The following is a 27,349-nucleotide window of genomic DNA, read 5'->3' as shown; positions in this document are numbered from 1 at the left end:
ATCTCTGTGTTGGGATACTGTCCTTAGCTGTGCTATAATTATTTTTCCAGTCTAAGGATTTACCTGAATATAGAATATTAATTAAACACAAATAGGATCTTATGATGTTGAGAAAAGTTTTTCAATCAAATGACACTTTCTTTCTGTTTTTTTGAGACAGGGTTTTTCTGTATAGCCCTGGTTGCCCCGAAACTCCCTCTGTAGATCAGGCTGGTCTTCAACTTGGAGATCTGCCGGCTTCTCCCTCCTTCGTGCGAGGGTTAAAGATGTGTGCCACCATGGCCCCAAGATACTCTTTAAGAAACCTTTGATTCATTAAGTGACTAGCATTGAAACTAACCTAGAAAGAAAATATCACTGATTATCAAAATAAAAATTCAAAAGCAAATAAGCTAGGGCTTGTCTTTAAAAAGGAAGCAATGGTCTTCTTTGCAGGAGTAGAGATTACAGGGCAGACAATGTGAGCTACTCTTGAAAGTACACTGGAAACTTTTCAACATAAGTTGTAGTTCTGCAGCTTTTAAAATTTCATGTTTATTCATATTTTTCAAAATATATGTACATAAAAAAGGAAGATTTACAACAGGAAAGATTGCCTTACATGCAACACAAATCCCAATGACTCATGATGGGATCTCACAGGTTAGGATCCAACTCAAGCCCATTTTCTCAAACCCGTTTCCCAGCCATAGGTAAGCTGTGGGGATCCCAGGAGACACTGCAAGTGGAATGAATCTCAAACAAACACCTTCTCCTCTAGCAGCATGTAAGCCAGAGGATATACATCAAAAAGTTTAAGACAATTAAAATACCAAGTGGCACAGGGAAAGAATAAATGATAAGCAGAAACTGTATTTCTCAAGTAGAAAGCTAGTGCTATTTTACACAACCTCACAATCCTAAAACAAATACAAAAAGAGGGTTAGGTAGTACAGCTTCATTTGCTTTTTCCCCCTCCTCTCTTCTGTTAAAATATCTCAAAAAGGAAACCATTTGCCTGATATCAAAAGTACTATGGAAAGAATGGGGGGGGGGGGAATGACCCACTCACAGGTAAATCTGAAATCTGGTTATTTTAGCAAATTACATGTTTTACCACTTAACATTTCTACATTAGTAATAGGAACTCTCAAACAGGGACTGACAAAGCATGCCCCAAATATTAAAAATATATCTAGACATTTGATGGAGAATATTCTGTCATTTTTGGTAATATAAGCAACACCAGAAATCAGATTCCACGTATTCCTGTACTTCCCCTTCAGTCAAAAACCAAGTGGTGCAGACAACTTGTGCTTGCTGTTAAGGGAGGGAACAATGCTCTGGGCAGTAAAGCGCGCTTGGCAGTTGGTCAGAGTGACCAAAGGAGCTGAGGTCTTCAGAATCTATGGGATCACAGAGACTGGGGCTTCTTTCCAAAGCTAAACTGTCTCTGGCTCAAGCTGGAGAGAATGTTAGTGGAGTGACTTTACAGCCAGGGTTAATCATCACAGCTCTAACAAGTCCCCAGGCAGGAGGCAATGCCTTTCTGACAGTGTGCCTGTCTCCTCTTGACTTCCAGCACCAGACCTGTTGGTGCTCACTACAAAGTCTTTGCAATTGTTTAACTGGAAGGAGTGGGGAAAAAAAACCCAAACAGGACCATTAAAAAAAGAGAGAGAATGAAGGTCAGGGTTAAGAGGAGCAAAAGAACAGGGTAGTTACCTAGTTCAGCGAAGTCCAGGATTATGGCAGAAATTAAAATGATGACGAGGCAGGCACTGAAAACAGCACCTAAAGCTAACAAATGACTACATTGGTTTGTTTATATTCCTTCCACAAAGTTCATATGGGAAGAAAAAATTTAAAAGCATTATAACTAAAACAAATGCACACTGACCTTATAAAATAAGATTTTGAATTCCATCATGATACCCTTTTTCCTATAAAATTTACTTTTTTGCCTTGAAAGACTTCTTCATGGTAGATTTGCCCTTGCTGGGCAGCTTCACTTCCTTTCTTGCACTGGCCATAGGCTTTTTGGAGGAGCTCCCACTAGGTTTCTTGATAACTGAGGGTGAGGGTCTGGCTTTCTTGGCAGGGGTCTTGGCCTTGGGGGGAGCTTTCTTAGGCAGTGGTCTCACTTTCCCTCTCTGGGCAGCAGGGACTTTACGCGCAGGCTTGGATGCTCTCTGCTTCATAGAAGCAGCCTTCCCTTGAGACCTGGCTGGTGTTTTCTTCTGTAAGCTGTGAGAACAAAAGAATAAATGTATCACCAAGTGTAAATGTTACTTTGCCAAGCCAAGTTCCTTTTGCTTAAAGAAAAGTAGCTCATATAGAGATTACTATTTTTTTTTTTTAAAGATTTATTTACTATTTATACAACATTCTGCCTGAACACCAGATCTTACTATAGATGGTTCTGAGCCACCATGTGGTTGACTGGGAATTGAACTCAGGACCTTTGGAAGAACAGCAAGTGTTCTTAACCTCTGAGCCATCTCTCCAGCCCCTAGAGATTACTATTTTAAAAACAAAAATTTGACTCATTTCTCAATACAGGCTTCGTACAAATTTAACTGATTCATAAGTCTACAGCTCATTTCCTGGGATAATATGGAATTACTTATTTGAATAAGCTACAGACATGTATATTATGTTTGACCAAAGAAGACATCACTTATTCACACTGCCTGAAGTTCAGAGTCCTTGAATTTTCAAGAAAAAAGATAGTTTAAATGTTACCCAAAGAATCTGAGAAGGATCTAAAGTGGTTAAAGCACATTTCTATCCTTCGCCCCTTTTAGTAGCACCACTTCTTTTGAGTGATACTGGACACACTCTAGGCTTGAGTATTCTACCAGGCCTTGCTTTACTTTTTGAGATAAGGTCTCAACAAATTGCCCACAGTTGCCATGAACTCCCACTCACTCTGCTTTAGCATCCTTAATAGCTGGAATTACAGGCCCAACTCCATTTTCAGCTCTGAGATATTTATTGTTCTGTCTCAGCAGATTCTTCACAGCATACCTTCTTTTAGGTGGTGGTTCTTCATCCTCAGAGTCTTCTGATGATTCATCCTCATCTTCATCTTCATCCTCATCTTCATCTTTAGAATCATCTGGCTCCTTCTTTGGAAACAGAACTCCTGGGCTAAGGTAGAACAAAAAGTAAAACACTGTCTCATGTAAAACAAGGAAAATGATGTGAACTCAGATGCCTGTCACCAGACTTGCCCACTTCTATTCAGACGCCTTCAAAATGTCAAGTTAGACTACAAGTATCTGTTTATAGTTTGACCTATTTTGAACATACGTACAAAGCCACCATAAATCTAGGAAAGTTCCACCTGTTTTATCCCCATCTTCCCATCATTTAGTTAAATGAATTGTCACTATTAAGCAGTCAAAATTTTAGAGAAATTGGACAAGAAATTTACACTGTAAACTCTTTTAAAACTTTTTTCTATTAGTAGTTCCAGAAAGAAAGCACGTATATGACCTGACTATTCAGTTTACTATTTAATGTCTGAAAGCTTATGCATACTTTCAATGAAGTAATGTCTACTACGTTTTAGAGGATGATTATGTAAAAAAGTGTCAATGTAGAGTTGTTAAAGCAAAAGCCTCACAGCACAGACTATGGCATTTTACTGGAAATAAAAGCCTAACAGCGTTCCAGCACCAACTCACAAAAAGATGTGTAGCTGCTAAGAGCTTCATGCATGTTTCTGTTTCGAAATTAAAAGACATTAGGAACAGGAGACAGGTTTTTCAAATAAAAGTTTAAAGAAGGGCTGGAGAGATGGCTCAGAGGTTAAGAGCACTGGCTGTTCTTCCAAAGGTCCTGAGTTCAATTCCCAGCAACCACATGGTGGCTCACGACCATCTCTAATAAGATCTGGTGCCCTCTTCTGGACTGCAGGTGTATATGCAGACAGAATATTGTATACATAATAAATCTTAAAAAAAAAAAAAAGTTTAAAGAAGGCAGAGTATTATGTATGATTTCTGAAAACAGTCTAGGTTCCCATCTGATTTTCTGGATGATTAATTAATATTTAATTCTCTGGCAATCTGACTGTTGCTACCATTTAAAAAGATAAAGAATGAACATCAAAATGACTCTCCAAGAGCTAGTGAAATCAGCAGCAATTCTAGGCCAGCAGAAATGCCTGTTCTAATGAGAACCTTTTGGAAGTCATTACTTTCAGATAGTTCCAGGTCAGGGTAACAGTAATGAGGCAAGCTGTACTAACCCAAGCTTGTAATCCAGAAGCAGACTCAAATCTACAGTGGCCAGTGATTCACTCTGGGAGCTCACCTGGGGTAATAGGGGAAGCAAAGCTGGAAGGTGCCGCTGAACCCCTTCCCAGAGATCTGTTCCATCCACCCATTCTTCTCACATTTCTGCAGAGTTTTTTTCAGCAAATGCACTTTACAAAAAAAATTCAAAAATGAAAAAAGTTTATATATTCAGATTTGGTCATTCAACCACAATTAAATGTAAACCACGTCAACACTGATCACACATACTAACCAGTATATGTTACCTAAGTCCTTTGTTCCTGACTGTATTCATTAGTTATAAAACAATTTTTGTGCCCACATATTTTGCAAGTTATATTGAAAAAATAAAAGGAGACATTAGAATCCATGAGTCAATTTTTTTTTTTCATAGAAAAGATAAACAAGTATTTAGAATGAAATCATTGTCTTGAGTCTAGAGGTCAAGAGTCTTTTTCTTAGGTAAAGTAGGTAGCACGTAACTGGTTAATACAATTCTGAATCTAAATATTTAATTTACACTCATTCAAGTGTCTAACATGGAACCTCTAGTTATATACCAATAATCACTTCAGAGTTATTATCTTTTTGTTTCGTTTTTTTGAGACAGGGTTTCTTCTGTGTAGCCCTGGCCGTCTGGGAACTCACTCTGTAGTCCAGGCTGGCCTCAAACTCATAGATATCCCCCTGCCTCTGCCTCCCTGAGTGCTAGGATTACAGGTGCCCAGCTGTGACTTCAGAGTTCTATTTCATGATGAGCAGGAGCTGGGGAGATGGCTCAGTTTGGTGCAGTGCTTGTTGTGCAAGCCTGAGGACCTGAGTTCAGTTTCTTAGCACACACGTAAACAACAGGCACAGCAGTGTGCACTCACAACCCTGTAACTAGGAGGTGGAGACAGACAGATCCAGGGAACCAATGACACGCGCACCCCCACGCACACTAACTATCCATAGCACAAAAAGGATAAGCAGGGTAAATTTCTTACAAATAAAATGACAAAACAATGGAATAATTCCTGAGGACTCAAAATTCTCATTTGCATGCAAAGACACATCAACAATATAAGAGACTTCAATTAATAAAAGATAATCTCAGCTGGGCAATCAATGGAGCACACCTTTAATCCCAGCATTTGGAAAGCAGAGACAGGTGGATCTCTAAGTTTGAGGCCAGCTGAAACTCACTACAGAATGAGTTCCAGGACAGCCAGGGCACACACAGAAACCCTGTCTCAAAAAAAATATCAACAAACAAACAAAAAAAGATAACCTCCTCAAAAAAAGATAGCTTCAGTGTAAATGAAAGTGAAAACATTGCTAAATAGGCACCCTGGCTGGTTGTAGTGGTGTCTGTAAGGGCAGATATTTGGGAGGTTAGGGCAGAAGGATTTCAAGTTCAAAGCCAGCCTGGTTTCTCTGTGTATCCCTAGCTATCCTAGAACTTGCTCTGTCATTTTCGCTCTGCAGGCTGGCCTAGAACTCTGTGACCTATCTGCTTCTGCCTCTTGAGTGCTGGGATTAAAGGGGTATACCACCACCACTCTGCCTAGACTACTTGAAAAAGAAAGTTCTTTAGGCCAAGTGTAGTGGCAAATGCCTTTACTCTTGAGTATTCAGGGGCAGGTGGAGTACTGAGTTGGAGGTCAGTTTGGTTTAAACAGCGAGTTCTAGGTCAGCCAGCACTGCAAAGTGAGACCCTCTCTCAAATAACAAAAAACCCACATGCTTTAAAATTGTGTTTCTTTTATTTTATTGAGATGGGATGTTGCTTTGTTACCAGGTTGGCCTCAAACTACTAGTCTTGAGTGATCCTTCCAACTAAGCCTCACAAGTAACAGAGACTATATTACCACCACATAAGGCAAAAATTAGTTAAATAAAATATACTAGTTTGTACTTTCTGTTAGTTACAGAATTTCCATATTCTTTACATTAGATCCTTGCAATCTAGTAGCTCTTGATAAGGTGCTAACTTTGTCATTCTCTACCAGCACATGCAAAAATGCTGGTAGGTACTGAATTACAGACTAGTCTCTAATATCAAAACACTGCTTCTGGCAAATGTAATTTATTGAGATAAATACATCTGGTTATAGGGCTTAAGCCAATAATAACCTCTGACTTGGAAGTAATTGCAAATTAACAAAAAGTGCCAACCAGTAGTGCCAGTAAACCTAGCACTTGAAAGGCTGAGGCCTGAGGATTTTGAGTGCCAGCCTAGGTGAAACAATGATACATTATCTCAGAACTGAAACCTGTAAAGGATGGAGAGACAGACAGTTCAGATGTTAAAAGTGCTTTCTGTTTTTCCATAGGACCTGAGTTAGATCCCAGCACTCATGTTTAGGCTGCTCAGAACCATCTGTAACTCGAGCTACAGGGGATCTAACACCCTGTTCTGACCTCAGCAGGTACCAAAAGACAGGTGCATGTATTCACACAAACATACACACATACACATAAATAAAAATAATAAGCATGAAAATCAGTGAAAGGTAAGTCTTGATGACTTCTGTCAGTAATTAATGCTTCAACATTACCTTCTCTGTAAGAATATTCCTCTAGTTCTAGTTAAACGCCCACACTCTTGACTCTTACTTTGGTAGTTAGAATTGGTCCCTGGGTGGTTCTCCAGGACATACTTCTTCAGAGCAGTGGTGGAGCAGGTCTTCGGTTCATTCATAGCAGCAATGGCAGACAAGATTGCATATTCCATCAGGCTTCCACCAAGTAGGGGTTTCTCCCCTGATTTCTTCAGCTGTTTTCCAAGGAGGAAGAGAAAAGCATCAAGACAACACTCTCCCAAAGCAGGTCAAGACAAGACTCCTCTGCACCAGGTGGGTCGGAGCTCCTGCATCAGCACAGATATGTTTTACAATGAATTATCACATCAGGGACTCACCAGGTTCAATCTAACAGAGAAGTTCCAACCCTCTTTTGGATATTTTCTTCTTCCATCAACCCCTCTAATTCTCCTTAAACAGTAATAGGTATTTTAAATCCTTAGGCCTTGTGCCATGAATAGATAAATATTTAGGAAATCAAACAGCAGAAAATTACATAGCCTAATTCCAGGCTGAGACTAAGAAAGATTAATAGCAGTAAAACTGGACATGGTGGCACATGCCTTTATTTCAGTAACTGGGAGGCACAGGCAGGAGATATCTCTGTGAGTTTGAGGCCAGCCTGGTCTACAGAGTGAGTTCCAGGACAGGCAGGGCTACACAGAAAAACCCTGTCTCAAAAAACAAAAAACAAAACAAAAGATTAGTAACAATAAGCCAAACAGGAAAAGAAAATGGGAATGCTGTATAGTACTGGCTTACTTATTGTTTTCAGACACAGTTTTGTCCAGCATACAGGAAGCCCTGTGTACAAATATTAATATCCCCTAAACGAGTGATGGTGGCATGTGCCTTTAACTCCAAGACTTAGTTAGGAGATAAGAACAGGAAGATCAGAAGTTCAAGTAATTTCAACTATACAGAACGTTCAAGGCTAGCCTGAGTTACATAAGTCCCTGTCTCAAAAAGTAAAAAGCAATAAAATATTTCAAGTTCTGTATTTGATATATCTAATCTCCTAACAAATGCCCAATTTTTACAATGGGCAAAAATAATTCTTTTTTTTTTTTATGAGACAGAATTTCTCTGTTTTAACAGCCTTGGTTTTTCTTTGTAGACCAGGCTGGCCTCAAACTCACAGAGATCCCCCTGCCTCTGCCTCCCAAGTGCTGGGATTCAAGGTGTGTGCCACCATGCCTGGCTAAAGTAGTTCTTTCTACAACTATTTCATGAAAGAAAATGAACAGGTGACCAGTAAGCACATAAAATGGTACTTAGCATCAGTAACCATTAGAAAAATGCCCAGCAAAAAACCTGAAGCAAGAACACTTCATCCACAAGCATGGACCTTGTACCAAACAGACTAACAAGGCTGGAGAAACCACAGGTTCTGTGGAAATGTAAAATGGTGTAGTCCTGCTCAATCTATGGCTAGCAAGTCTATTCCTAGCTACTGACTTCACTGGAAGAAAGCATGTATATACACAAGGCACTTGGATATAAATGTATACATTATTAACTAAAAAATGGAAACAATCCACATGGATGAACTAGGTACTGACACAAGCTACTACAAGAAAAAAAACTCAGACAGGCTGAACAGAGGAGCCACACAGTGGCAGCAGTTCCCAAAACTCAACTCTGGAGACAGTGACAACAATGAAAATTTACCAAAAATGGGTTAATCATAAATTTTAATTTAAATCAATAAAGCTGCTAAAATAATCTACCATTCACTGAGTTTTGCTGTAGAATCAAAAAATAATATCCATAACTATCTGCAAATTATCTTAAAATTTTTCTTTCTCTATTTCTGCACAAGGCCAGCCTATCTTCATAAACCAAAAAAACATCAAATAAAGCAACATTAAAAATATTAGCAAACAAATAAAAAAAATTAGCAAACATGTAAAAAGTATTTCTTTTAACCAGTTTTCTGAAGACACAGCTCTTTTTCATAAAAAGTACATGATTTAGCATGTAAAAGGTTTAGTATTGTGGGATTGTTTGTTTTATATTTTTGTTTATTGCTACATATCCACGGCATTCCTGGTACTCATTATGTAGATCAGACTTACCTTGAATGCATGGCAACTCTCCTGCCTCAGCCTTCCCAGTGCTGAGATTAAGGCATGAGCCACTGGTTACTATTATTTTTATGTGAACTAACTTAAAAATACAGGTTTTGGTTTTAGGTTTTTCGGTTTGTTGGTTTGGTTTGAAAGAGGGTGTCAAGCAACCCCAGCTGTCTTTCCTCTCAATACAGAGCCAAAAGAACTCCAAACATGATTCTCCTGCTTTCACATCCCAGTATTCTGCACGTAGGCTGCTTAAACAGTTCAAGTAAATGCCTTTCCCAGCACTCAGGAGGCAGAGACAGGCAGACTGCAATCTGGTCTGCAAACTGAGTTAGTTCCATTTATTGTTAGTTAATTATATGGATACAAAGGTGTGTGGAGGTCAGAGGACAACATGAAACAGTTGCTTCTCTAGTTCTACCACATGGCTCCTGGATCATCAGACTTGGGAGGCATGCACCTTTACCTGCTGAGTTACCTTGCAAATTCTGTTTATTTTTTGAGACATGACTTCACTATGTAGCCTGTGATAGGCCTGGGATTACAGGTGTGTAGCACCAGGCTTGGTTCCTAGTTTTAATTTATAATTTAGTAAATACTGATAGATGTTAACACACATAGACAAAACCTTTAAGGGTCTTCAGCACAGTCTGAGAATAAACGAGGTTCTGAAACTCAACAAGCTCTCAACAACCAAGATTCTAACCTGGAATGTCCCCGAAGCACCTTTACCAGTTATCTGCTCTAACTGGCCCCTCTCTACTGCTCTCTGCAGAGCATTCTTCAACAACTGGGGCCTGCAGAGAAAAACAAAAAACAGTGATAAATATGTCAATGAAAGAATAGATACAGGGCTACTTCTAAGATCTAAAGTTATAATTCCTATTATGGGTCAAAATGAACAAAAACAGAATAATTGCAGGTATCCTGGACAAACAGAACTTCTTTCCTCCTAAAGAAGCTGTTACTGACATATACATGATCCTGACAATACAGTGCAAACTTTCTAATGGTCAGGGCATACCAAAACCCCTTAATCCTTTAATTTACTGTCATCAGACTGATGAATGCCATAAAAAATTACAAAGTCCTAAACAAAGCAAAGACATCACTTTCCCCCCAATGGGGTTTTAATGTTGCCCAGGACACACAAAGATATTGCCTTTAATCATACCAACCAAATTCTTGTATGGGACATGTAAAAATACTTTAAAAAAAAGTATTTTGGATATAACCAAGAGGAATATCCTGAGGAATAGGACTGTTGATCTCTGGCCTCCACATGCACGTGTACATGGTTGGTTTGTTACTTTCCACCCCAAAAACGTGCACATCCAATCACTCCACAAAAGAAAAAGGTAGTAAGGGATCCTGCAAGCATCTTAACATGGGAAGCAAATTTATGTTGTGTGGAAGCCAGCACAATGATGATGACAAAGAAATTAAGGCAGCCCATTGTGATGACTTTAAAGACTTGAAGAGGCCAATGCCAACATGGCTTGGCCAGTAAAAGTCTTTGTCAAGGCTGAAGACCTGAGATTACTCTCTAGTACTCATTTGGTTGAATAGAACTGACTTCCACACTTGTTCTGTAAAAAAATAACATCAAGGAATGAAAAGATGGCTCAGCTGTTAAGAGCTGAGCTTGCTGCTTTTCTAGAGGACCTAGGTTGACTTCCCAGCACCAACATGCTGGCTCATAAACCTGTAAGTTCAGTTCAAGGGGACCTATTGCCTCCTCTGGCTCCTCTAGGCACTGCAAGTAGGTGGTGTATCATACATGCAAGCAAACATTCATAAAATTGAACAGTCTGAGATACAGAAAATCCTCAAAAAAAAAAAAAAAAAAAAAAAAAAAAAAAAAAAAAAAAAAAAAAAAGGTGGCTGTCAGGACTCCACTGTGCCTTCTGAGAAAAGCAATATGGCCTTATAGGAAAAAAAGGGAAAAACAGCTCCAATAAAAAGGTGATAAAAATCAGTTTTAAGTTCACTGTTGTCTAGAATGCTTGAACCACACGGAAAATGTTTGAGGTGGTTAGTACAGGAACAAAGGGAAATAGCAGCACACACATTGTCTGCATAAATCCAGTTAAGCAAATACGACAACCTGAACGATTGGTCTAGATTTTCTGAAAGGAAAGCCAGATATGGTACATGCCCTTAGCCCCAGCTCTCGCAGGAGACAAAGGCAGGCGGAGTTCCGTGAATTCAAGCTGAGCCTGGACTACGTAAGATGCTGTCTCAAATATACACACAAAATAAAATACTCAAGTATTTTATGTTTAAGTGACAGATATGCTCTTTATGTATATTTATTAAGCCTTCTCTCCTTTAAGAGAGTTAAAAAAATAAGACTTATTGATTGATATATGCAGTGTTCTGCCTGCATGTACACCTGCATGCCAGAAGAGGGCAGAAGATCTCACTCTAGATGGTTGTGAGCCACCATGTTGTTGCTGGGAATTGAACTTAGGACCTTTGGAAGATTGGCAGTGGTCTTAACCTCTGAGCCATCTCTCAAGCCCAGAAAGTTTTTATTATATTCATTTATTTTCTGACATGTGTGTCAATTAGATGACAACCACGAAGAGGCAGTTCTCTTTCTACCACGTGGGTCCTGGGGGCCATATACTAAAGGCTTGACAGCAAGCACCTTTACTCACTGAGGCATCTCCATGGCTCTTATTTACTATTAAATAAAGCCTGAGTTCTCATCTGTTCCCAGCGTTCATAGCAAACAGAAAATAACTATCTAAAGCTGATAGAAAAGTTTTTGAAAAATACTTATTTACTTTTATGTTTATGGGTATTCTGTCTGCATATATGTTTGTATGTGCACCATGTACACACCTGGTACCTGAGAAGGCATCAGGTCCCCTCCAGGAGAACAGCCAGTGCTCGTAACCATGGAGCCACTACTCTAACACAACATGAGGAGTTACAGGAACTATTAACTAAGTTTGAATACTTGGTCCCCAACTGCTAAACTGTTTAGGAAGGATTAGGGGGTGCTGCCCTGTTAAAGGAGGTAGGTCACAAGGACAGACTCTGAAGTTTCAAAGGACTGGTGCCATCCCCAGTGTGCCTTTGCTCTACCACCATGGATTCTAATCCCATGACCTCCTAAGCCCAATTAATCACTGTCTTTTATAAATTGCCTAGGTCATGGTATTGTCACAGCAACAGAAAAGAAACTAAGACAGTGGGTGAAATGCTTGCCACATATATATAAGAATTCAACTCAGATTCCCAGAATACACACTTTTACTGAATACACACTTTTCCCTTATCACTATTTTATATATATTATAAAACCTATTTATATTACAATTGTATTAGGTATTTTAAGTGTTCTAGGGAAGATTTAAAGTATACAAGAGGAGGGCTGGAGAGATGGCTCAGCAGATAAGAGAACTGTCTGCTCCTCCAGAGGTCCTAAGTTCAAGTCCCAGCAACTACAACTGTCATACTGGAATCTGATACCCCCTTCTGGCATGCAGGTGTATATGCAGATAGAGCATACATAAAATAAAAAAAAATAAATAAAATAAAAAACAAGAGGAGAAGATAGGTGGTACAGGCCTATAATACCAGCTACTTAGCACGGTGACACAGTACAGTAACAAGTTTAAGGCATGTCTAGGCAATTTAATGCAACAATGTCTCAAAATAAAAAGTCTAAAGGCCAGGAACAGTTAAGTGGTAGAGGCTTCTTTAGCATACATGAGGCCCTAGCTTCAGTTTTCAGTACTGAAAAGTAAACACACAGAAGCCAGGAGTAATTCTGGTATTCAGAAGGCAGAAACTCAAAGATTGTGAGTTTGATGGTAGCCTACCCTACACAGTGAGCTCCTATCTTAAAAACAACAGAAATTATACATGAAGATGCACATTGTATCACTCAAACAGGACAATGTAAAACATAAGCTTGACTATTTGTAGGACTCCTGGAACCTGACTGAGGGACATCTAGACTCTATAATTAGGATCATGTAGTTTGGGTTTAAAAACCAAACGAGGAGTTGGGGATTTAGCTCAGTGGTAGAGCACTTGCCTAGCAAGCGCAAGGCCTTGGCTTTGGTCCTCAGCTGGGGGGGGGGGGGGGGGGGGGGGGGGGGGGGGGGGGGAGAGAGGACGGGACGGGACTAAAAACCAAACAGAAGAACATCACCAACAAAAACCTGTACACATGACATGAAAACATGGGGAATTAAGATAACAAAACAATGAACAAACAAAAAACAGTAAAAAAAAGTTTTGCTTCTGGCTCACTCCCAAGAAACCCTTAAGTATTTCATCTATGTCCTTTCTCAAGAAGGGGCTCAGGAAACAGCATGCACTGCTTTCAAGTCTAGGGCAACAGCTAATACCTGATGTCCACTCGAAGCTTGGGGTAGTACTGAGACACGTATTTCCTGATGAGACTGTAGGAAGCTTCTTTAGGTTCACAAAGTCGAGTAAAGGCCAACGGGAGAATATCTTCCAGTCTGACCTGTGGTTCTGGATCCACTGCAGAGCCCTTCTGCAACACAGCATCAAGGTTACAATCAATACAGAACAGACAGCTGCAGCCCACATTCTACCCACAACTCCAGGGCTCCTGAATCCCTGTCAAATCAATTGGCAAACAGAATATTACTTTCTCCCATATTCAAATAAATCAGAGTATGGATTGTAGCAGTTGTCAGGTAATAATTTCAGATTCAAAGCGCAAAACACACACAGAAATCAAAAGGAAGAGAGTCAGCTATTTAAAGGTCTACTTCATTTTCAGAAACAGAATTAAGTACAGCAGCAGGCAGCACACTACCAACACTTCTCAAATGTATGAAGTTCTACCTAAAAAAGGTATGAAGCTGTGCCTGGTGCCAGGTGCCTTAGTGCCAGCATTCTAAAGCTGAGGCAAAGGCAAGCAGATCTCAATGAGTTCAAGGCCAGCCTGGTTTACACAGTGAATTCCAGGACAGCAAGGGATATGTAGAGAGACCTGTCTCAGAAATAAAAATTAACTTAAAATTGAGAAGGTATAAAAGTTTCAGAGGTGTAAGAATGAGACAACTCATAATTTTAATCACTAACACAGACAAATATTATTTCATTTTTTAATTTCTAGCCATATTTTTCAATCAATGAAACTGCGTTGTGGGTGTTAGTATTTACAGAAATGAGACAAAAAGTGATCTGAGTACAGTGTGGGGTTTAGGCAAAAACGCATATATCTCTTCTAGCTAAAATACAGTTCACAAAAAAATAGTGTAATTCATACAGCTGTCCATAATTCAATACAAGGTACTGAAGAGCACTGGCTTAACAAGGATGGAGTGCTAAGGTTTGCAATATGGCTATTCTACTCACTAGTCTGGAGAAATGACTTACGACCTCTCCAGCCCTTAACAGAAAGGCTGCACTTCCAACAGTGCTACTCACATGGGCAGGCACGCCATCAATGCTTGGTCTTCAGTGTACTTCAGTACTTCAACACTCAATCAAACTGCGGCATAGACTTACCTTTCTGTTTTTGGATTTCTGAGGTGTTTTTCTTGATTTCTGAACCATGACAAAACTGCCAGATGCACCTTTTCCTTTTACCTAAAGTAAATGGAGTCTGAGTTATTCCAATATTGAGTTAGTAACTTCACACTACAGGGTAAGAGAGCGTGGTGCAAAAGCTAATATGAAGTGCTCCTGAACTCTGGAAAGGAAAGAACGGTGGAGTTGAGGAGGCAAGATTGGGACGGGGCACCAAGCAGTCAACCCTGGACAACCCTGTCATTCAGGCTTATCTGATCAAACATTTCACAGAAATAAACAATTTTTATTAACCACATAAAAAAGCAACCTCCACACAATAGGGACCATTTTATTCACTGATGGACCCATAAGTACCCAACACAAAGAATACACTCAATATATTATTTGTAACTGTCATTTGCTACTTTGTGGATTCTTCTTTCTTCCACCCTTCCAACCCTCTAACACTACATAAGAAAGAAAAAAGGGTAAGAGCAAAGGAAACAACATTATCATTAGATTACTTCCTGCTGATAGGGGTGTTGCACACCTTGAAGCAAGCTTGCTCTTTTTGTTGTTTCTTCCTTGCACGCTACAACAAACTGACCAACAGCCAACAGCTCTCCTCCCCTCAAAGGCCTAGCATTTATAAACACTCTTAAAAAGTCCCCAGAATTCTAAACATCACACAATCGCAGAAACTACTGGCAGCTGGCAAAATCACAGTCCTGCTAGAGCACGAGGCATCAGTCAGCTGCTGCAAAGCAGCCTCACATTTTATCCACACCTGGGATTAAGATGAAAACATATTCTTACAATATTTCTGTGAGTGTTTTGTTTGTTTGTTTTAAGACAGAGTCTCTCTGTGTAGGCTTGGCTATCCTGGACTCATTTGCAGATCAGGCTGACCTCTAACTCACAGAGATCCACCCGCCTCTGCCTCCCTGAGTGCTGAGATTACAGGCGTGAGCTAACACATCCTGCTACTTCTTTTTTAAAGAAACCAAAATTCCCACTACATATATCTGCAGAATTAACTACTCCCTGAGAGTTCCTAAGCAAAACTGAACTGTTTGACTGCCACAGAACTAAACCTATCATACTCTGTAGAAAACTATCAGAGAACCACATTAGCTCTGGGAATGTGATAAACTAGATCTTAAGACTAGCTCTTTGGGCTACCATGGGATCTTAATGGTTATTTTTCTCACTGTGAGTGTCTGAAGAGTACTTAATGAGATAAGGTCCATTCTTGCCTAAAAGACTGTTACCATTTTTTTTCCCAGGGCAGGATGACCAGGACATTGTGTATGATCAGGGTTTTAGCTGGAGCTGCAACATCCAACCTAAGCTGTTTCAACTAGAAGCAATACTTTGAAGAACTAAGCAAAGTAGCACAGATATGTTTGAAATCAGTGTTCAATTCAGGCTTTATCTTATGCTCTTTAGCTCTCAGGTGTTAACAGTTTATGTAATAAATAACTGTAAGGGGAATATACCTACAAGCCAATTTTTTGTTTGTTTGTTTGTTTGAGACAGGGTTTTTATGTCTAGCTTTGACTGTCCTGTACTCACTTTATAGACCAAGCTGGCCTTGAATTCACAAGAGATCCACTTGCCTCTGCCTACCCTAGCGCTGGGATCAGAGGTGTGTGCCACCACACCAGGCTTCTACAAGCCAAATTTTAACTAACCAGTTGAGTTACATAAATCCCACTTGAGAGCTAAGAAAAAACTAAGATAAAAGCCAGTAATCTTCTATGGTAATAACAGTATTCCTTAACCTTGTTATTTTCAGAACCATGTAATTTCAAGCATAAGCCAGTCTCCAAAGACAACAAGCAGAGAAAAATCACACAGCTATATTGCTTCTATTACAAGTGACCTACAAAGGTATCTGCCATTAGGGCTCTGAGGCCTGGCCTCACATAGTAAGACTAGGTCTGGTTGAATTACTTCCAAGTCATACAGCTCACTTTTAACAAAAGAAGGATATACATAACTATTGCCATAAATGGACTTAGCATAGCTGATACATGAAGTAATCTCATTTTCTATGGTGGTATAGTACCTGTTTGATGACTCCTCTGTTTAACTCTCTTTTCAGTGCTTGCTTAAGGAGATAGCCCCTTCTCTCCAGATCTAGCGAAGGGTACTTATGAATGATGTATTTCCGAATAGCCACCACTGATGCACCGCTCTTCTGGAAGCATGCCTGCAAGATTTTCAAACCATACGTATAACATTAGTTATTTCTTTTATTAGAGACTCTGAATCATTTTCTAAATAAATTCTTTTAGAAGTGAACTTAATGGTAAAGTGGTAGGAAAAAATGAACAATGCTTCAGGCAGCTCAACTTGAGCTTGTAAAGGCTGTGGAGAAATAACACTAACAAGCACTTCTGCAACAATTTTAATTTTTCAAAATCACATGAACTTCCAGATATGGTGGCTCACACCTATAATCTCACCACTCAGGAGTCGGAGGTAGGTGCATCTCTGCAAATTCAAGGCCAGCCTGGATTACAGAGTGAGACTATCTTTAAAAAAAAAACAAAACAGAAACATTCAAGCCCTAAACCATAATGAAAATCACTTTTCCACTTTAATTCTAGTCTGTATTTATGTAACCGTTTCGATTGTCAACTTGATAGAATCTAGAATCACCTGACAGGCCTTTTGGCATAACTGTGAAAGACAATATGAAGTTAACTGACATGAAAAGACCCACCTTAACTCTGAGTGGGGCCAGTTCCTGGCCAGGACTCATAGGCTATTTAGAGGAGGATCTGAACAAATGTATACATCCTCCTGCCTAAAGATGTAAAGCTACCACCTGCTCCCTCCTTCTTCCCTTCTTATTTTGAGATAGTTTTGACTGTCCTGATCTATGTAGAGCATACATATTTCTTGACATCCACCTGCCTCTGCCTACTAGGTGCTGGGATTAAAGGCATGCAACCACTACAGCTGACACAATCACCCATTTCAAGCCTTGATGTTCAGTCCATGAGGGGCAATACTTTGAACTGTGAACTAAAACAAACCCTTTTTTGGTGCTAGAGATGACTCAGCAGTTAAGAGCACTTGTTGATCTTGCAGAAAATGTATGTTCAATTCCTATCACCCATATAGCAACTACCTGCAATGCCAGTTCCAGGGGAACCAATGACCACTTCTGGCTTCTATGGGCTCCAGACATGCAATATGGTGCATGTATATATGCACATATATACAGGCAAAACATCCATACACATAAAAATGAATACATCTTAAAAAAAAAACAAAACAAAAAACAGAAATGCCCAGCAGTGGTGGCGTACGCCTTTACCCCAGCACTCAGAGGGCAGAGCTAGGTGGATCTCTGAGTTCGAGGTTAACCTGCTTTACAAAGTGAGGTCCCAGACAGCCAAGGTTACACAGAGAAACCCTGTCTCAAAATCAAAAACAAACCAAACAAAAAACAATCAAAACCCCCACAAACTCTTCCATAACTTGCTTTGACAGAGTATTTTATCACGGAAACAGGAAAATAGATCTTTAGCATTAAAGTGAAGAAAATACAACAATCCTATCATAATAGAACCAGCCCATTTTATGAAAGGAATTTCAGTACACCAGGATTTCTCTCAGGCTTTCTTTGAATATGACTCAAAGACAATCCAGATGAATGGGATAAAACTGGGTTCATAAAAAGCACAGACTTAGGGGAGTTTTGAGTAAAAATGAAGATATTTTATGATTTCTATCTTATTTAGACAAATGTCTACAGAAGAATGAATACCTGTCACAAAGGCAATAAATGATTAATTTCTTTCAAATGCTGTATCTGCTATCTAATAGAACAGATTATCAATTTCCTATTTTCTATGAACTCAACACTGACACCTTTTCATTTTCACTAGGTGATAACTTCTCATTCTCACATACTTGTTTTAGGTAGTGTCAGGAATATGACCTAGGGCTTTGAATACCATAGGTATTTCTAATATCTGGACCAAATAAGCTATTTCTAAATAGGGAAAAGATGAAGAGGGTAAACTTTAATGAATTGCATGCTTCAAATAATAACTTGCCTTAATGGCCTCAGTTAGGATTGCATCCATCTTGGGCCGTGGGGAGGAAGCCATTGGTGTTTGTTTCTGGGCCCTGGCTAGCTGGCTGGCGGACAGAGTAGCCCAGGAAGGTATCGTTTTTTTCACTTTCTTCTCCTTTTCTTTAGTGTGATCTTTCTCACTTAAAAACAAAGAGTTTTCATTATGCAAAATGAACTCTTCAGAAAGAGGAACAGTCAACATTTTGTACTCAAGGGTCTCACACATTGACATTCCAAACCAGAAGACTATATATACTTTAGAGGAAACCAGAATCTGTCCTGAACATGTGCAACTTTTCCTGTTATTAGTCACTAAGTAACACAGCACAGCAACTGTATACAAAGCACTCACATCTAATATTAGGTATTAGAAGTAACATATAGGTAGTTTCAAATATACAAGAGGATACACCTAAACTTACATGAAACACTAAACTAACTTACAGAAAGGACTTGAGCACCTACAGATCTTGGTATTGTAGGGGAACTAGAACCAATGTTCCTCTAACACCAAAGGATAATTATATAAAGAAAAAAGAAAAAAAACTACAGAGGGAGAGCCATGTGCAGGGCTGTAATCCCAACACTCAGGAAACACAATATCCCTCGGTTCAAGACTAACCTAGCCTAGGCAAGTTCCAGGACAGCTACAGCTACAAAATGAAACCTTGTCCTAGGGGAAGAAAGTTGTAATTTATTTGTACTGAGGTAATATATAAAACAAGTAAAATCTGGACTAGAAAGTTGGCCCAGCGGTTAAGAGCACTGGCTGCTTCTCCAGAGGACCCAGGTTCAATTCCCAGCAGCCACATGGCAACTCACAACTTTCTGTAACTCCTCTGATACCCTCACACCAATATACATAAAATTAAAATAAAATAAAAAACAAGCAAAAATTTACAAGATATAACATTAAAAACTTCCTGGTACTGTAAGTGAAGTTCCTCTTAGATATGAGCTAGACAGATGTTTCTCTTATGCACAGGAAAGAGCAATCACATTAAATGACAATAAAAACAAAGTAAACATTCTGCCTGGAGAGATAGCTCAGAGATAAGAGCACCTCCTGCTCTTCCAGGGAACCTGGGTTTGTTTCCAGCACCAACAAAATGGCTCACAACAATCTTCCCAAGGGATCCAACACCTTCTTCTGCCTTCCATGACACTAGCCATGAACATGCTCAAACAGCATACATATAACCATACATATAAAAATATATATAATAAAATAATAAAAACCAGTAATCACTACAACAGATGCAACTGAATATGGAAAAAGAACTTAAAAGTCCCAAGTATATGTTTTTAGCATGTGATGTCTCAGTTATCTAAATAGTAAAACAACATCAACTAGCTTCAAAGTAAAGAATAAAAAATTTTGGACAAGAATAAAAAATTTTGGATGCATGCCTGTGATCCCAGCACTCGAGGAGGCAGACACAGGAAGATCTCTGTGAGTTCAAGGCCAGCCTGGTCTACGAAGCAAGTCCAGGACAGCCAGGGCTACACATCGAAACCCTGTCTCCAAAAACAAACAAACAAACAAACAAACAAAAAAAAAAAAAAAAAACAAAGGACAGGAGGTGGTAGTGCATGCCTTTAATCCCAGCACTTGGAAGGCAGAGACAGTGGATCTCTAAATTCAAGGCCAGTCTAGTCTACAGAGCAAGTTCTAGGACAGCCAGGTCTACACAGAAAAACCCCATCTCAATAAACAAACGAACAAACAAACAAATAGATAAATAAATCCCCCAAAAACTGGAGCTGGAGATGATGTAAAATTCATTGTAAGTAATAACAGCAATCCACTCACCTAACAGAAGTATTGGAATACAGCCAATAAAAAGCACAGATCTTACTCTTAAGAATGTGGATAAAAGATTTCTTAAGAATGGGAAAGATATAACTATTACAATTCTGTTTAAAGACTACGTGTGTTTGTGCACGTGATGTGGGTGCTCATGAAGGCAAAGATCAACGTTAGCTGTCTTCCTCATTTGCTCTCCACCTTAAGAAAAAAAAAAAAAAAAAAAAGCCAGACATGGCGGCAAGTAACTCAGCATTCAGCAGTGGCATGAGGGCTCTTACCACAAGTTCAAAGCCAGCATAGTCTACATAGGGAGTTCTAAGTTAGCCAGCGGTACATAGTGAGATCTGCTCAAAAATGTCTGTCCCCTTTTTACCCAAGAAAAACAAAGCAACTGAAAACAACTGCCACCTTTGCACACAGATAAAAATCATTAACCAGAAATCTCACTTGCAGAGCTCAATCACCAGATAGACCGCTTATGTTGCTCTTGAAATGAGGTAACTATTACTCTAACAAGCGCATAAAAACAGCTCACTATTGACACAGAGGTACAAACAAATGGTGAAGTGTCTTTCAAGTAAGGTTTCTGTAGTTACTTATCATTTCTTACTGAGATTCCATGAAAGCTTAAAATTTATCAAATGTTCCTTAAACAATTTCTAAGCACAAAAACCACAGTCCAAAGCAAACAGGAAACGCTTTCCCAGACTACTACCCTACTAACCACTACAAATTCTAACTGGCACAAACATACATAATAACTTTTTCAAACAGTAATTTTAACAACTAAACCCAAACAGTAAATACCTAGTATAAACAGATGTTCTGGTACATTCACACAATCTGACTGAAGTCCTTCTATACAGTCTTCAATCAGCAAGAAAGCATAAGGCCTTACTCTTTTTTGGTTTCCTCAGCAGACTTGGTTTCTTCCTTCTCTTCACTCTCAGGTTCCCCCTTGGGCTGCTCTGCCTCACTAGATGTAGCAGGTGGAGTCTCAGTCTCTTGCTCTTCTACAGTAGAAATGGATTCCTCTGAACTTCCATCTGGTTCTAAAATATAAGGGGAGCATCAATTAGATAGAGTAGACCCTCCCAAGCCACCTCATAGTCAATAAAAGTCAAAGACATGTTACTCAACAGAGCTGCCAATTGTTCAAATTAAAGGATGCATTCTGAAATGAACCAGTCTTTGGAGTATGAGTGCTACCTACCACTGCACTACCCGTGCCTAGCACCCTCTTCAAGTGTGTGGTTTTGTCTCAATTTTTTTTGTTTTTTAAGACAGGGTTTGTCTGTGTAGCCTTGGCTATCCTGGAACTCCTCTACAGACCAAGCTGGCCTCAAACGCAAAGAGATCCACTTGCCTTTGCCTCCAGAATGCTGAAATTAAAGGCGTGGACCACCACATCCAGCCTCCAACTATTCAAGCGTTTATACAGTCCGTTATGTGAGAGAATACCCAACTTATTGCATGAAGTGGGTATGGTAGCTCACATGGTATCCCCAGCACTTAGATACAGGTGAGGACAAGAGTTCAAGGTCACACTGGTCTACACAGCAAGTTCAAACTCTGTTTTAAGAAATAAAGTTTTAAAAGAAGTAAAGCCTAAAATTTAAATATAATTGAAAATTCGTCATTTCTTATGAGTGAGCCAAGAATGTAAGAAGTGTTTTGTAATGGTTTGGGGGGACAGTGTCATGCTATAGCCCTGACTGGCCTCAGATTCAAAGCCATCTTTTAGTCTTCATAGTCTCATGCATCATGTTGCCACTCAGCCTGTAAACTGATCTGTAGAGTTGCAGGGGTAACCAACACACTTGCCCAAATTACTTCTAAACTCTGACTCTCACATTCCCTTCTGCCTTGGGCATGGGCGCCCAGATTAGGTACAGCAACTTAAGGATTTTGAGACAGAATCCAGATTCAAAGAAAAAGCCCTGACAAGTGTGCTCATTCCTGTAAAACCAAGATGTGCAAGGGAAAAGAACAAAGGAAAAGGATAAAAAAAGAAAGCAAAAAGGTCACAAGAAAAAGACTAAGAGGTAGCAAGAACAGGAGGCTAGAATAAACAGCGGGAAGAACACCATTTCCCCAGGCTGACACTCTTCACATGGTCCAGCATGGTACACCAATAGCTCAAATGTTTAACACACTTCATCATGAACATGACAATAACTACAGTCAAAGAGATTTATGGAATACTTCAAGTTGAAGTGTTTTGCCTTTTTAAAATTGTGGCTGCTTTACCTGGCTTTTCTTCCTCTCCTTCAGCAAGCTTGCTTTTGGGTGGAGTTTCCCGGGTAGAATTCACAGCTCGACGAATTGGCATGGTGCTATCTTCTGCCTTCTAAAAAAACAGATGCTCATAATCACACAGGCATAGAGTTCTTTTCTGTCTCTCTCAAGGGACCTAACTGGGTGTCAAAGATGTAGGAGAATTCTTCAAATTAACTCCAGAATCTGATGCAAATTACTTTTAAGAAGTTTTTTTTTTTTTTTTTTTAAGTGACACAATTTTATTTTGTTGTTTTTTACTTTTTCGAGACAGGGTTTCTCTGTGTAATCTTGGCTGTCCTGGAACTCACTCTGTAGACCAAGCTGGCCTCAACTCAGAGATCCCCCTGCCTCTGTCTCCCAAGTGCTGGGATTAAATGTATGTGCCACTACCACCCAGTGTGAAATACGATAAAAAATATTGAAAACATTTTAGATAGAACTTCAAATGGAAACAGGTATAGGTAATTTGGACTGGATTTAAAAAGTTGAAAGTTTTATAAGGAATTTGAGGGAAAGGGGAAGACGAAAAGAGCTTTTTATCTATGAAGAACCCAGCAGAGCCTGAAGTCAAGGGTTGATCCAAGAGTGAGCTTCAAGAATGTATCAGCCCCTACCTCACCTAACTTGTCCGCGTGGATCAGCTGAGCTCCTACTATAAGAGGGAGTGCCTTAGGATGGACGAGTTCACCTTGAGACATATCAGTTGCCATTTAAAATAATTTCTAGGCCTGAATACTGGTCAAACTCTGAAGCCTCTGCTGTTAATCACAAGGGTTTTTCCTAATGGTTTCAGTGTGGTGAAGAGTCAACCTAAAGCACAGAAAAGACTTGGTGTGAAGATCAACAGAAACAAAACCAAACAAAAACGTCTAAATTCAATATTTCCGAAGGAATTAATAAAAGTATAAAACTTTGAAGTTACAGATGACTTATTAAAGAGACAACATTATTAACATATTAATGTAAAGCAGACTAAGATGAATGCGTAAGCCACAGCAACTCTGCAATTTCCCTAGGATCAAAGGCAGCAAGGACAGGAATGGGTTCGGGAATCACTCCAACCCCTCTGCCATCCTCCAGAATTCAGGAAGATTAAGCGCAGGGTCTACCAAGAATGAGTTTACAAGATGACTTTGTTGTTATCACTCGCATGGGGTCAAGAAAATTAACTGTAATTTCTAACTCCATCTCAAAAAAGTAAAAAATTTTTTCTGACAAAAAGGAAAACAAAGAATAAAACTACCACTGAGCACTTAACACTGGAGAACCTCCAGAGCCGGGGGGTAAGTTTAGATCACCATCTAGAAGTGTACATCCAAGACCTTATCCTAGTGTGACATAAGCAAATGCATATAGGAAAAAAGCATAATCAAATATCCATACATAGAGCCTGTGATCCTAGAACTTAGAAAGCTGAGGCAGGAGGGGATACATTCTGAATTTTGAACTCTGAGCTAAAGGACAAGATCTTAACAAGTGAACAAACAAACCACAAATAAACTTCATGTAGCCAATGAAATTTACCTCATCATCAACAGCCCTGTGTCCTTAAAAAGAAAAAGGACAAAACAAACAAAATTCGGGGGGGGGGGAAGAGGGGTTGAGGAAGATGCTGCTGTGGTGGTACCCATCTACCACCTCAGCACTGGGAGGCCCAGGCAGGCAGATCCCTCAAGTTCAGCCAGCCAGTGCAGCTGAAATGACGTCCAGGTTCAGTTTGAGACCCTGTCCCAAAAATGTAAGACAGAGAGCAACTGAAAAAGACTCTAGTCTGTGACCTCTGGCCTCCACACATTATGTGTACACAATGCACACAACTCTTTATCTAGACCCTGATAGTCTATAATAAAATTCCTAGACACACATACACACACACACTCAGGAGATAAAGGCATTTACGAACAAGCCGGATCACCTGACTGATCCCTGGTCTCCATAGGGTGGTTATGAGAACCTACTACTGAAGGTTGTCTTCTAACCTCAGTGTAGGCGTGGTGGTGAGAACATGCCTCACACTTAACACCCCAAATAAATGCATATAAAGCACTTAGAGTTATTTGGGGAAAAATTTTAAAAACACCTGCCTGAGCTCTTAGTTTACTCACTAAAGGCCAACCCATAGTATTTTGTCCTTCTGTAAGAAGTTAGTGGGTTGTTAGATTAATTTTGTTTACTTCTGAATCCGGTTGTAGCCCTGGCTGCTGAGGAACTGTGCACACCAGGCGGGCCCCAAACTCACAGAGATCCACTTGCTTCTGCCTCCCAAGTGCTGGGATTACAGGCCTGTGCTACTATGCCCAGCTTAAAATCACTTTTCATTAACAGCTAAGAGAGCCGTGGATGGTTAACAATGACTGCCTTAGTTAGCATTACCAGTGACCCTTGTAACTGAACTTTTTGTTCAGCACTCTGAATGCTGTATTGAGATATATATATTTGGGGGGTGTGGTCATGTATTTATTACTCGTTGGCTTCAAACTTGCTAAGAAGCAGAGGATGACAGAGCTCCTAACTGGCAATGGCAGCCTCTCCAGTGCTGCTATTATAGCTGCAAGCTGCTCTGAAAATGGGAAAACGAAGAGTTTTTTTTTTTTTTTCCTACTCAGCCATGATACAAAATTGAGTGCCTAAAAGATAACAGGGTCAGAATGGGAGTTCAACAAGTATTTGTTAAAAAATGAAATTTATGTTTTACCTGAGTTCATATGGTATGAAAACCAAAATATATTTTCACCTATGGTTTATAAAGTTCTCTTGTGGTTTTTTTGGGTTCTTTTTAGTTGAATGCTAGAATACTAACACGACTTACTTTTAACATGGGAAATGCTTAAATTGTTTTATTATAGGCAATAAAGGACTTGCAGAAGTAGAAGACCCAGTTCCATGCCTGTAGAAAGAGCAGTAGGTCTGGGCTGCAGCACACATTTCAAATTACTGCTATCCTTTAGAACCTTGAGTTTTTAGGGGAAGCACCAGCATTTCATAAGTCACCATAAACTCCATGTAATATGCTCACTTTCTGATGTCACTCAGAGAGCACTAAATATCTTAAAAAAGCCCAGTCTTGAGCTTTCTCACTACACTAAGATAAAGCCTCATGACTGTTGGCAACTTTCCCACCTCCCTGACCACCATGTACTGATGTCTATCACGGCAGGGCACAGAAAATACATGGCTCCACACGCTGGAGGGAAGACTTGCATCGACATGGGTTTCACTAACTTCCTAGTCAACTTTCATTCGGCCATCTCCCAAGTAAGTTTGAAAACTAGGGCCAAAACAACAATCTTCACACGGTTACAGTGAACTCCGAGGTGATAGTTCACAGTAGTATCCCGGGTACTCGCACTCAGGAGTCTGAAGCAGGATCACAGTGAGTCCCAAGGAAGCATGAGCTAACTACAGGGAAACAACCTCAAAAACAAAACCGGAGATCAGATTTGAACAATTACTCGGAAACTTTTGAAAGAGATACGACGTTTTGAAAAAACAAAAAACAAAAAAACCTTGTGGCAGTTTCACATCTAATCGCTTCTAGGCCTTTAGGCTAAGATCAGGTGCAGAATGGCTCTCTAGCCAAATTTCATGTCATCGTAAGATGCTTGCGAATAAGGTCCAGGTCTAGTAAGACTCGCTCTCCAAAGCAATGGACAGTCGGAGAAGCGACGAGCACTTCAGGCCGTGCGGGAGGGCTTAGCTTCAAGGGCGTTAAGGAAGGTTTGTTAAGTCTGGTTAAGTCTGGATCAGCTGGGGCCTGGGCATGAGACGGCTGACACTGACAACCCTGTCTGCGTCGGCCTGGGAACACGGAAGCGCAAGGCCGTCAGGGCGGCGGCGGTAGCAGCAGCGAAGCGACAGCGCCCACAAAGGCAGAGCATCGCCCAGAGGAGCAGCGGAGACAAAGGCGCGAGCGGTCGCGAGACACAGCCGCGGCGGCGGAAGCGCAGAGCGGGCGGAGCGGGGGCCGGGCCCGACGCAGAGCTGCTGAGGGAGGCGGCCGAGGCTCGGTGCAGAGACCGCTCCGCGATCGGGTCCCCGCGGGGCCTCAGCTCTGCACACTCACCACTCGGAGCTCCGTAATGGCGGCGGCGGCAGCAGCGGGGGCGGAGAACCCGGGGGGGCGGGCCCGCCGCAGCCAGTCACTACAGCCGGCATCTTTCGAACCGGCTTGGAGACCGTTGAGAGCAGGCTGAGTGGAGGGCGCGACGGAAGTCGGGCCACGGGCCTCTGAGCATGCGCGAGCCCGCAGCCAATAAGGGCGCCGCGGCGCACACCGGAGCATGCGCGCTGGGACGCGGCCGAAGGGGGGGAAGGGGGTTCACGACCAGGGAAGAGCTGCCCCTCCTCCCCAAATCCAAACAAAACAAGGGCGGGAGCGCGCGCCGCAGGGCCCGGGAGGCCTGCGCGGCAGGGGCAGGGGCCAAGTGGCAGGCGCGACGCGAGAGGGCGCAGCGGCCGCGGTGGGCGGACAAAAGGCGACGGTTCTTGGGCCCCGCGCCCCGCCCCCTGCGCCCGGGCAGCGGCGTCAGCGACCAGGCCCGCGGCCTCCGCCGCTCGCGCCCGGGGCCCGCGCCCACTCCCCGCGCACCGGGTCCGTCCCGCGTTACCTCTGAGCTCCGGCGACCCGGCGCCCTCGTCCCGTACGGCCCCTTAGCGTTGCCGCCGACCGTCGAAAGCCGACCGCCGACTACGACACCGCTGTCCTCCAGGCCGGGCACCGCGAGCTCTGCCGCCCCGCCCCCCTG

At 41.0% G+C, this 27,349-nt stretch overlaps 1 protein-coding gene across 8 annotated transcripts; it reads right to left on the bottom strand.

Moving 5' to 3' along the window:
• Nucleotides 1-503: 503 nt before the first annotated feature.
• Hp1bp3 (heterochromatin protein 1 binding protein 3) lies at nucleotides 504-27,349 on the bottom strand. Of its 8 annotated transcripts, none has more exons than XM_055611226.1 (13): nucleotides 27,212-27,349; nucleotides 23,219-23,414; nucleotides 22,575-22,674; nucleotides 21,223-21,376; nucleotides 18,495-18,654; nucleotides 16,490-16,633; nucleotides 14,416-14,496; nucleotides 13,278-13,429; nucleotides 9,614-9,704; nucleotides 6,864-7,023; nucleotides 4,303-4,414; nucleotides 3,010-3,132; nucleotides 504-2,226 (listed from the first exon to the last, which is right to left on the bottom strand). In XM_055611226.1, the coding sequence occupies exons 2-13, from the start codon at nucleotides 23,312-23,314 to the stop codon at nucleotides 1,932-1,934; spliced, it is 1,668 nt and encodes a 555-aa protein (XP_055467201.1). In that variant the 5' UTR covers nucleotides 23,315-23,414; nucleotides 27,212-27,349; the 3' UTR covers nucleotides 504-1,931. The 8 variants fall into 8 exon arrangements, with proteins under 8 accessions (XP_055467201.1, XP_055467203.1, XP_055467202.1 ...); XM_055611228.1 differs by having other exon boundaries at nucleotides 22,575-22,671; XM_055611227.1 differs by lacking the exon at nucleotides 27,212-27,349 and adding an exon at nucleotides 26,668-26,689.

The sequence above is a fragment of the Psammomys obesus genome, unplaced genomic scaffold (assembly GCF_907164565.1).
Source record: "Psammomys obesus unplaced genomic scaffold, mPsaObe1.curated_primary_1811, whole genome shotgun sequence".
In the NCBI taxonomy this organism is placed as follows: domain Eukaryota; kingdom Metazoa; phylum Chordata; class Mammalia; order Rodentia; family Muridae; genus Psammomys; species Psammomys obesus.
Note: the sequence above shows the minus strand (reverse complement) of the source record. Positions and strands in the feature narration are given on the sequence as shown.